This window comes from Macaca thibetana, chromosome 8 (assembly GCF_024542745.1).
Source record: "Macaca thibetana thibetana isolate TM-01 chromosome 8, ASM2454274v1, whole genome shotgun sequence".
Classification (NCBI taxonomy): Eukaryota; Metazoa; Chordata; class Mammalia; order Primates; family Cercopithecidae; genus Macaca; species Macaca thibetana.
In genome coordinates this window covers 105,442,854-105,453,928 of record NC_065585.1, presented here as the reverse complement: position 1 = coordinate 105,453,928, position 11,075 = coordinate 105,442,854, and the positions used below count along the sequence as shown (strand labels likewise).

The 11,075-nt window shown below is 49.4% G+C and overlaps 1 protein-coding gene across 3 annotated transcripts; it reads right to left on the bottom strand.

Annotated features, from left to right (window-relative positions):
• Nucleotides 1-272: 272 nt before the first annotated feature.
• Nucleotides 273-6,412, bottom strand: GOT1L1 (glutamic-oxaloacetic transaminase 1 like 1). Of its 3 annotated transcripts, none has more exons than XM_050801335.1 (9): nt 6,181-6,412; nt 4,354-4,535; nt 3,285-3,396; nt 2,916-3,025; nt 2,604-2,696; nt 2,359-2,509; nt 1,379-1,544; nt 750-892; nt 273-477 (listed from the first exon to the last, which is right to left on the bottom strand). In XM_050801335.1, the coding sequence occupies exons 1-9, from the start codon at nt 6,293-6,295 to the stop codon at nt 302-304; spliced, it is 1,248 nt and encodes a 415-aa protein (XP_050657292.1). In that variant the 5' UTR covers nt 6,296-6,412; the 3' UTR covers nt 273-301. The 3 variants fall into 3 exon arrangements, with proteins under 3 accessions (XP_050657292.1, XP_050657294.1, XP_050657295.1); XM_050801337.1 differs by having other exon boundaries at nt 2,604-2,693; XM_050801338.1 differs by having other exon boundaries at nt 4,354-4,653; nt 6,181-6,262.
• Nucleotides 6,413-11,075: the final 4,663 nt, after the last annotated feature.

The following is an 11,075-nucleotide window of genomic DNA, read 5'->3' as shown; positions in this document are numbered from 1 at the left end:
TTGTCTCCCAACTAGACTGTAAGTGTCTGGAGAAAACAGGCTGGTTCATACCTGTTTTTATACTCCCTTTCACGGCCAGCTCAGGGCCTTAATGTAGTAGGTGCTCAATAAATATAAGATGGCCAATGAAGGTAGGTATACCCTTCCCCTCCAGGGCTTTCTCTCTCTCTCTCTCTCTCTCTCTGTATTGAGGCCAGCCCATTGCTTCATAAATAAGCGAAGAAAGTGCTTTGTAAATAAATTAATTGTAGCAATGAATAATCAGCACAAGATTTTTGCAAAGACTAAAGTTTTATTCCAATCAGGGTTTTTTTTCCTTTGGAAGACATATCTCTGAGCCCTCTGAGAGGAGGACAGCCTCATTGATGCCCTCAGTGATGTAATTTATGTTGTTGGCATTGATGCAGCTGAAGTTAATCTGACTGTTCTTGGGGATGTAGATGTGCTTCTTCCTGACCAGGTATTCCACCTGCTGGGCTAAAATCACAACAAGGTCTCAGATCCTGAGACTCCCAAAGTGTTGAGATTACAGGCATGAGCCACTGCACCAGGCACCCAGGCTGGTTTATGAAGGACAGGGAGTGTCGGTACTTCTGGGGGTCCAGAGGTGTCTTTAAAGCAGCCCGTTTTCCAGAGGACAGAATCAAAATCTAGAGTGAAGCTAGGAACTGGTCACCTAGTCAGTGAAGTTTAATGCTCAAATACAGGCCAAAGGTCAGAAAGGGGGACACCCGCCCCCAGACCCTTACAGTTGAGTCCAAGATAGCCATGGGTCCCACTCTGCTCAGTGATGTGACCCCAAGACCCAGGGGTTCCCAGGAGCCGGAGTTTCTCCTTCACTTTTTCCTTGGTTAACATGATGTTCTCTACAACTTCTTTTAGACTCTGCTTCCTACCAAGGAAGGACAATGAGAAAGGAGGGCGTGAGGACCCCCTTGCCCTCAAACCTCCCTCATTGCCAGTCCACTCTTTTTACCTTCAAAGGTCCCCAACAGAGTGCCTGAGGCTCTGGGATGGTTATGAGTGGGAGGGAGATTTGATCCCTTATTAATTTAAGCAAGCCAAGGAGGCTCCCAGGCAGATTTTGCCAGAGTTGCAAGCCCCTGATGCTGTCTAATCTCCCCGAGCAACCTGGAAGAGTTCAGATAACATTGGCCTGGGTGCAAAACAAATGTCCTATTACTCTGTCCCCTAAGGCAACCCTTGGTATAGGCACCGCCATTGGTATACATCAGGTCCTCAGTAAATGTTGACGAATGAATGGAGTAAAAAGGTCACATGGGCAGGAGAGAAGCACCCTGCTGAATCCTGTGGATCAGCAGGTCTGCAGGCACCCAGGGCCCCTCCTATTCCTTCCTGCTCCAGCCCTCACCCTTACCATTCTGCCAGCAGAGCAGGGTTGCAGAGGATGGAGGTGATGATGCGTGCACCCGTGTTGGGAGGATTTAGCCACAGGGCCTCGGCTAATCCCTTCAGCTGGGAGAGGACACCCAGCAGCTGCTGGTTGTTGACTGCCACCACCACTAGGATCCCCACTCCTTCATCTGCAGTGTTGGGAAGACAGCCTCAGCCTCAGCCCCTTCCTCCACTCCTAAGGCCTTCACCTAGATCTCAACCTCCAACCTCGCAGAAAAAAGGGTTGAGCCACCCTCATCGCAGCCCAGCCAGGGTGGTATTCAGGCTCCGGGAAGTTGCCAGAGGCTCTCCTTCCAGCAAAAGTACCCATAAGTCAGAGTCTTAAAGGAGGAAGGAAACTGAAAAATCACTAAGTTCTACTCTTCTGTTTTTTCCTTTCCTTTTTTTCTTTTAAGGGACTATCTCTCTGTCTGTCACCCAGGCTAGAGGGCAATAGTGGAATCATAGCTCACTGCAACTTCAACCTCCTGGGCTTAAGCAGTCCTCCTGCCTCAGCCCCCCGGGTAGCTAGGACTACCAGTGTGTACCACTATGCCCAACTGATTTCTTTAATTGTTTGTAGAGACAGGGTCTCGGTGTGTTGCCCAGGCTGGTCTTGAATTCCTGGCTTCAAGTGATCACCTAACCTCGACCTCCCAAAGGAGGGACTGGGAAGTGTCAAGTGGGATTACAAGTGTCACCCACTATGCCAGCCCCACCCTCTCATCTTATAGTTGAGGAAACAGAGGCCTGAGGGGGTGAAATGATCTAAGTCAAGTGGGGTTGGGTGGCTAGATTGAGTCACAGAACAAAATTCTAGCTCAGTGCTCCCCACTTCTGCCTCTATAGTGCTCTCCCTGGAGTCCTTGGCTCCCTCCTAAGGAGGAGATATCAAAAACATCACTGCTGTGAGCACGGCCCCACTTCAGCAATAGACCCTCCCTTCTTCTGCCTGTACCATACCATAAATGCCAAAATTCTTGGACAGAGACTGGCTGCAGAAGAACTCAAAGCCCTGAGACACAAAGTATTGTAAGATTCTAGTATCTTCTTCCAAGTCACCGGTGTATAAACCTTGACAGGGAATATCAAAAAATGGGAATATCTGCTTGCTCTGTAGGAGAAAGGAGAACAAAAAAAGAATGAGACGGATGGAGGAGAGAGCAGATAGTCGAAGACAGGAAGGCTGGGCGGGAGATTGGGTTTACCTTTATCATGGACACCAACTTTGCCCACCCACTTGGTGTCAACTTGCAGTCGATAATGTTCCCAATCACAAGGACACAGCCATGTGGGATCTGCTGCAAGTACAGACAGTCTCATCAGGCTTCACCTTTACCCAGGAGTGGTGGCCCCAGGGCATTGGGGGGTGAAGCCCTCCTCCATGTTAGTTACCATTGAAGGGCCAGGCAAGTTCAAACCTGGAAAAGGTCTTGGATGACTTAAGAGGTGTGGGGAGGAGAGGAACATTAGGCTGTAAGTCAGCTCTGGGGAGGAGTTTCTGAGCAGGGCCCCTCTACCTCCACCACATTGAGGAGTATGTCGGGGTCCACGCATAGCTTCTTGGGGTCCCAGATGGAGTATTCACAAACTGTAAAGCCCATGTCCTGGAAGACGAGTCCATGCAGTTCTGTGGGAACACAGCCCCCCCCCCCCCACTAACTGGTACATGGGAAACAGAGAGACGGAGGCAGAGGTACTGGAGTGTGAGGCTGAGAGTCACTGGCTGAAGGTGGGACATTAACAGGAAAAGGACATAAATAGCTTGGCTTGTCCGCCATTTTGCTCATGACAGAGAATGAGGGATAACAGTGAAGATGGCAAATGGGATGAGGATTAGGAACAGGGGATGGGGATTTGCTGTCGCCCTCATCTTGGGTAAGACTAACCTTTTTGAGAAGAGATGATGTAAACTATACGAGCATCCTTATGCCAAGCTCTGAGAAACTGGACCCCAAGCTGGAAGGCACCACTGTCACCAACAGTATGTACACCCGCTACCTGCCATCAAGAAATAGACAGAAATAGGCCTGGCGCGGTGGCTCACACCTGTAATTCCAGCACTTTGGGAGGCCGAGGTGGGCAGATCACCTGAGGTCAGGAGTTTGAGACCAGCCTGGCCAACATGGTGAAACCCCGTCTCTACTAAAAATACAAAAATTAGCCAGATGTGGTGGCACGCACCTGTAATCCCAGCTACTCAAGAGGCTGAGGCAGGAGAATCACTTGAACCTGGGAGGCGGAGGTTGCAGTGAGTGGAGATCAGGCCACTGCACTCCAGTCTGGGTGACAGAGTGAGACTCCATCTCAAAAGAATAATAAGTAAATAAACATTAAAAAATAAAAAGAAATAGAAATAACACTCTAAAACAGTAATGGAGGCCAGGCACGGTGGCTCATGCCTGTAATCCCAGCACTTTGGGAGGACAAAGTAGGTGAATCCCCTGAGGCCAGGAGTTTGAGACCAGTCTGGCCAACATGGTGAAACCCTGTCTCTACAAAAAATACAAAAACTAGCCAGGCGTGGTGGCACACGCCTGTGATTCCAGCTACACGGGAGGATGCAGCACGAGAATTGCTTGAACCTGGGAGGTGGAGGTTGCGGTGAGCCGAGATGGCACCACTGCACTCTAGCCTGGGTGACAGAGTGAGACTCTGTCTCAAAATATATATATAATACATTGAAAAATAAAACAGTAACGGGAATACTAACACCACCTCCAATTCAGATCATTCGTATCTCAAAAGAGCTTTCAAATCAGCAGTGTGAGGAGGGAATACCTGGACTAGGATTCCGATCCTGACTCTATGGCTAAAGCTGTGGACTCTCTGAGCCTCAGGTATCTCCTTTATCAATACCAGGGTGCCCTCCAAGGTCCCTTTCGGGTTTAAGGTTGTGCAGACCCAGACCCCCACTCTCTGTGTCAGGATGAGCCAGGGGAGGGCCCGCCTTCTCACCCGGTTCTCCACAATGGCTTGGCTGTGCTTTCCAAAGAGGAGTTCTAGAGAGGCCTGGATGAATGATTTCAGGCCCATGGTGGGCAAGTACTCATAATCCAGGGAGGGATCCTGTGAAATCTGTAGTCGGGTCTTCTGCACCACGAGAGAAACCCAGGGATGGCTTTCATTTGTCATGCAGACTGTGAGGAAAACCACAGAGGAAGCTCCAGATGCCTGGTTTGGGCCCCCCGGGGCTGAGCTCTGCAGACAGCCCACAGAAAAGTCTGTCCTGAACTCCGTGGGGCTGTGGGAAGGTGCCTGTGAAAACACAGCTTTCCCTTTTCTTTTCTGCTTGATGAAAACAATATGCTGTTAGTGAACTTGTATTATTTTTGTCTTTTTAAAAAAGACAAATGAAACCTATGCCTTTTTTTTTTTTTTTTTTTTTTTTTTTGAGACGGAGTCTGGCTCTGTCGCCCAGGCTGGAGTGCAGTGGCCGGATCTCAGCTCACTGCAAGCTCCGCCTCCCGGGTTTGCGCCATTCTCCTGCCTCAGCCTCCCGAGTAGCTGAGACTACAGGCGCCCGCCACCTCGCCCGGCGATTTTTTTGTATTTTTTTTTAGTAGAGACGGGGTTTCACTGTGTTAGCCAGGATGGTCTCGATCTCCTGACCTCGTGATCCGCCCGTGTCGGCCTCCCAAAGTGCTGGGATTACAGACTTGAGCCACCGCGCCCGGCCCCACCTATGCCATTTTAAAAGTTAAAAATTATACAAGCCCGGGATCGGTGGCTCAAGCCTATAATCCCAGCACTTCGGGAGGCTCAGGTGGGTGAATCACTTGAGTTCAGGAGTTCAAGACCAGCCTGGGCAACATGATGAAACCCTGTCTCTATAAAAACATACAAAACAGCCAGACATGGTGGCCAGCGCCTGTAGTCCCAGCTACTCAGGAGGCTGAGGCAGGAGGATGGTTTGAGCCCAGGAGGCAAAGGGTGGCAGTGAGCTGATATCTTGCCACTGCACTTCTGCCTGAGCAACAGAGTGAGGCCCCGTCTCCAAAAACAAACAAAAATAATAATAATAATAATAATATGCAAAATGAGAGTTATAGGTAGATGAAGCTAAATAAAGCTAACCCTGACTTTCACAGCGGGGATCCCCAGTTGCATATCAGAAGGCTCAATTTGGAGAACCATTTTTTTTTTTTTTTTTTTTTTTTTTTGAGACGGAGTCTCGCTTTGTGGCCCCAGTGCAGTGGCCGGATCTCAGCTCACTGCAAGCTCCGCCTCCTGGGTTTACGCCATTCTCCTGCCTCAGCCTCCCGAGTAGCTGGGACTACAGTTGCCCGCCACCTCGCCCGGCTAGTTTTTTGTATTTTTTAGTAGAGACGGGGTTTCACCGTGTTAGCCAGGATGGTCTCGATCTCCTGACCTTGTGATCCGCCCGTCTCGGCCTCCCAAAGTGCTGGGATTACAGGCTTGAGCCACCGCGCCCGGCCTTGGAGAACCATTCTTGGTTCAAGAACAGGAAGAGAAAGAGAGAGAGAGAGGAGGTAAGAGGCTGAAGAAGTGTGGGATGGCCTTGCAGGCCCCCAAGCATAGAGTTGTGGAAGAGGACATAGCTCTCACCAAATCCCTAGAAGCCCCCAGAGAAGGGCAGAGAGCATGGAATGACCTGGGACCTTATCTGCACTTTTCCCCACTGGGTAATTCTGTTAATAAGAAAAGATCTCTCCACCCGCAGAAGCTTGGGCCGCACCTCTCCCCCTGCAGCAGGGAACACTGTCCTCCTAGAGCCAGTTACCATCACTTAAGTCTTATACTTCAGAACTGCTAGGCATCTACCTCTATAGGCTAAGAACATCTTGTTCGGGCAATCATCTTGTTTGTAGGTCTTTAACAAGCTGCCCTCTAGCTTGTGAGCGAGGGGCACATCCATGAACACTGAAAGGGTGGGCATAACTGAGATGAAACTGGGGCCAAGATTATGTGTCTGCTCCTGTGTTCCGTTTCTGCCCGGAAGTCTTCCTCCAAGGCTGGGCCGGGCAGTCCTGCCTCTTCCTGGAACCTTAGCAGCTCCAATGCAGAGGCGCTGGACAACTGGTTGCCAGGACAACAGAACCTCATAATCTTTGTGGTGGCGATCCACAGGGGCCACGGGAACATTCCAGGGTACTTGAGGAGAACCCCCTGAGAGAGTGGGCAGGGCAGGATAACAATCTCCAGAATTCCCAAGCACGTTTCCCTCACTCAATGCCTTCTCTTCTCTAGCACCAAGTGGCTCAATCCAAAATAACAAGCCAACTGCTTCAACAACAGGGCAAGGATAATGGGAGATTACTTAACAGATATGATGTACATTATCGGGGTTATGGATACCCTAAAAGCCCTGACTTCACCACTATGTGATGTATGCATCTAACAAAATTACACTTGTACTCCACACATTTATACAAATTAAAAAAAAAAGACATAGGGCAAGGCAGGCAGCCAATAAGCCAGGCAGGGCTTCCCGTGCAGAAGTGAAAACCCCAGATCACACAGCAATGCAAGTCGAGGCGTTAATTTCCATTTCGCAAAATGCCCCAGATTTAAAAAGGAATAGAAAGCAAGAACTGTTTTCTTCCACAGTTGTTTTAATAAAGAATCCTCTTATTAGAAGTAATGTAATTGGCAGCTCACTAAGCTAGTCCCATTTCAGTTATCTAGAGCCAAGACTTCTATATACATTTGTTAAGTTTCTTTTTCTTTTCTTTTCTTTCTTTCTTTCTTTCTTTTTTTTTTTTTTTTTTTGAGATGGAGTCTCGCTTTGTCGCTAGTCTCGAGCTCCTTGCCTCAGGTGATCCGCCTGCCTTGGCCGCCCAAAGTGTTGGGATTACAGGCATGAGCCACCACACCTGGCCATTTGTTAAGTTTCAATGATAGCCAACTAGTAAGTATAGATAGCAGAGGCTAAGGGGAGAAAAGAGCCAGCCTCTGTAGAGTCAGTCTGCATACTGCTTGCTTTCTTTCACTTTTGATGTTTAACGACTCTTTTTTTTTGAGACGGAATCTCACTCTTGCTGCCCAGGCTGGAGTGCAGTAGTGTGATATCGGCTCACTGCAAACTCTGCCTCCCAGGTTCAAGAGATTCTCCTGCCTCAGCCTCCCAAGTAGCTGGGATTACAGGCATGCGCCACCACGCCCAGCTAATTTTGTATTTTTAGTAGAGAGAAGGGGGTTTCTCCATGTTGGCCAGGCTGGTCTTGAACTCCCGACCTCAGGTGATCTGCCCGCCTTGGCCTCCCAAAGTGCTGGGATTACAGGCATGAGTCACCGTGCCTGGCTTTTTTGTGTGTGTGTATTTTTAGTAGAGACAGGGTTTCACCACGTTGGCCAGACTGGTCTCGAACTCCTGACCTCAAGTGATCTGCCTGCCTCACCCTCCCAAAGTGTTAGGATTACAGATGTGAGCCACCACGCCCAGCCTGATGTTAAATAACTCTTTTTTTTTTTTTTTTTTTGAGACGGGGAGTCTCGCTCTGTCGCCCAGGCTGGAGTGCAGTGGCCAGATCTCAGCTCACTGCAAGCTCCGCCTCCCGGGTTCCCGCCATTCTCCTGCCTCAGCCTCCCGAGTAGCTGGGACCACAGGCGCCGCCACCTCGCCCGGCTAATTTTTTGTGTTTTTAGTAGAGACGGGGTTTCGCCGTGTTAGCCAGGATGGTCTCGATCTCCTGACCTTGTGATCCGCCCGTCTCGGCCTCCCAAAGTGCTGGGATTACAGGCTTGAGCCACCGCGCCCGGCCAATAACTCTTTAAATGATTGTTGCAAACACTGTTGATGTCTCACCCAGAAGGCCTTCACCACCACCAATGTGTCCTGCCCCAGCTGCTGCTTCGCTGGTGGACAAGGCTTAGATGCCTATGTTCTCTGGAGAACTACGCTTGGCTGGCAGGAGTCAGCTAGCCTAGAGATCACCTGGAGGTTTCACCCCCACCGACAGGGGTAGCCAATGACTGCCTGATTTAGGCATACAAAGGGTCAGCCACAGTCAGGCATGGTAGCTCACACCTGCAATCCTAGCGCTTTGGGAGACTGAGGCGGGAGGACCACTTGAGCCCAAGAGTTCAAGACCAGTCTGAACAACATAGAGACACCCCTCATCTCCACAGAAAGTTTAAGGCCGAGACGGGCGGATCACGAGGTCAGGAGATCAAGACCATCCTGGCTAACACGGTGAAACCCCGTCTCTACTAAAAAATACAAAAAACTAGCCGGGCGAGGTGGCGGGCGCCTGTAGTCCCAGCTACACGGGAGGCTGAGGCAGGAGAATGGCGTAAACCCTGGAGGCAGAGCTTGCAGTGAGCCGAGATCCGGCCACTGCACTCCAGCCCGGGCGACAGAGCGAGACTCTGTCTCAAAAAAAAAAAAAAAAAAAAAAAATTAGCTGGGCGTGGTGGTACTGCAGTGAGCTATGATCATGGCCCTGCACTCCAGCCTTGTTGACAGAGTGAGATCCTGTCTTTAAAAAAGAAAAAAGGCCGGGCATGGTGGCTCATGCCTGTAATCCCAGGACTTTGGAAGGACGAGACGGGCAGATCACGAGAACAGGAGATTGAGACCATTCTGGCTAACAGGGTGAAACCCTGTCTCTACTAAAAACACACACAAAAAAATAACTAGGCATGGTGGCGGGCACCTGTAGGGAGGGAGGCTGAGACAGGAGAACTGCTTGAACATGGGAGGCAGAGGTTGCCGTGAGCCAAGATCTCTCTACTGCACTCCAGCCTGGGTGACAGAGCGAGACTCCACCTCAAAAAAAAAAATAAATAAATAAATAACAAAAAATAAAAATAAATGGCCGGGTGCGGTGGCTCACGCCTGTAATCCTAGCACTTTGGAAGGCCAAGGTGGGCAGATCACCTGAGATTAGGAGTTCGAGGGCAGTCTGGCCAACATAGTGAAACCCTGTCTCTACAAAAAATACAAAAGCTAGCCAGGTATGGTGGCACGCTCCTGTAGTCCCACCTACTCAGGAGGCTGAGGTAGGAGAATCGCTTGAACCCAGGAGGCAGAGGTTGCAATGAGCTGAGATCGCACCACTGCACTCTAGCCTGGGTGACAGAGTGAGACTCTGTCTCAAAAAAAAAAAAAACAAAAAAGAAAGAAAGAAAGAAAGAAAGAAAAAGAAAAATGGCCAACTCCCTTGTCTTGGTTCACCTCTGTTGCTCAGTCTACACTTCAGGGCCCATTCCCCAACCAGGAGAAGCCTAGACTTGACCTGAGGCCACATCCTTGCTTGGTTCCTTCCCCTTCACAATCCTGCTTCCCTCACTCCCTTCCAGGTTCTTCCTGAAGGGCACTCCTTCCCTAAGTCACATGCCCCAGAACCCCTGTCTCAGGCTATGCTTCCAGGGAACATGTTTTGAGGCAAATTATTATGAAAGTAGTCCATATTATTGTAGAAAACTCAAAAGCATCAAAAAATTATAATGAAGCACACAAATTCCCTACAACCAATCCATTACCTCAGTCTGGGTGCACCTCCATCTGGTTTCTGTTCTTTGACACTTGTATTTTAAGGTAATTGCTATCAACATTTAAGTGTCATTTTCATCATACTTTCTTCACTTAACATTTCAGCTGGCTGGGCGTGGTGGCTCAAGCCTGTAATCCCAGCACTTTGGGAGGCCAAGACGGATGGATCACGAGGTCAGGAGATCAAGACCATCCTGGCTAATACAGTGAAACCCCGTCTCTACTAAAAAATACAAAAAACTAGCCGGGCGAGGTGGCGGGCACCTGTAGTCCCAGCTACTCGGGAGGCTGAGGCAGGAGAATGGCGTAAACCCCGGGGGCAGAGCTTGCAGTAAGCTGAGATCCGGCCACTGCACTCCAGCCTAGGCGACAGAGCAAGACTCTGTCTCAAAAAACAAACAAACAAACAAACACAAAACATTTCAGCTGTGAGGATTTTATTGTGTGCCAATGAGAACCTTTTATGCTGCAGGTAATTTAAAAAAGACTTAGTCCAAACCAGCTTGAGCAACAGAGAGAATGTATTGGCACCTAACTGGGCAGGCCAGGGTACATCTGACTTCAGTCGAAGTTCAGTCCAGAGGGACTCAGTTATCATCAGGGCCCCAGCTTCATTCTCTGGCGTCCCCTTGGCTCTGCTGTCCTGAATGCTTCAGGCTGGTTCTCTGGCTGACTATGGGTGTGAGAACAAAAGTGGATGGGGCTGGGCACGGTGGCTCATGCCTGTAATCCCAAAACTTTGGGAGGCTGAGGTGGGCAGATCACCTGAGGTCATGAGTTTGAGACTAGTCTGGCCAACGTGGTGAAGCCCCGTCTCTACTAAAAATACAAAAATTAGCCAGGCATGATGTCCTGTGCCTGTAATCCCAGCTACTCAGGAGGTCAAGGCAGGAGAACCGCTTGAATCAGGGAGACAGAGGTTGCAATGAGCCAAGATTGAGCCATTGCACTCCAGCCTGGACGACAAGAGCGAAATTCCGTCTCAAAAAAAAAAAGAAAAAAGCTTTGGATGATGGATGGGACGCGGCACATGAGCGAAATGATACACACTTAAGGAAATCTACATGTCAGTTTTGTCTGCAAATAAACCAAATTTCAATTACTGAAAGAATGTTTAAATTAATAGTGATATCCATACAACAGAATTCTCGGCAGCCCCCTTTTTGAAAAAAAAAATTTTTGCAGAGGTAAGATCTTGCTATGTTGCCCAGGCTGGTCTCAA

Excerpts from the sequence above, each read along its gene's own strand:
- GOT1L1 (XM_050801335.1), bottom strand. The coding sequence starts at position 6,295 with ATGCCCACCCTTTCAGTGTTCATGGATGTGCCCCTCGCTCACAAGCTA. Across the intron at positions 3,026-3,284 it reads CATCATCTCTTCTCAAAAAG|AACTGCATGGACTCGTCTTC; the intron begins GTTAGTCTTACC and ends GTGTTCCCACAG. Across the intron at positions 893-1,378 it reads CCTGCTCTGCTGGCAGAATG|GAAGCAGAGTCTAAAAGAAG; the intron begins GTAAGGGTGAGG and ends CTTCCTTGGTAG.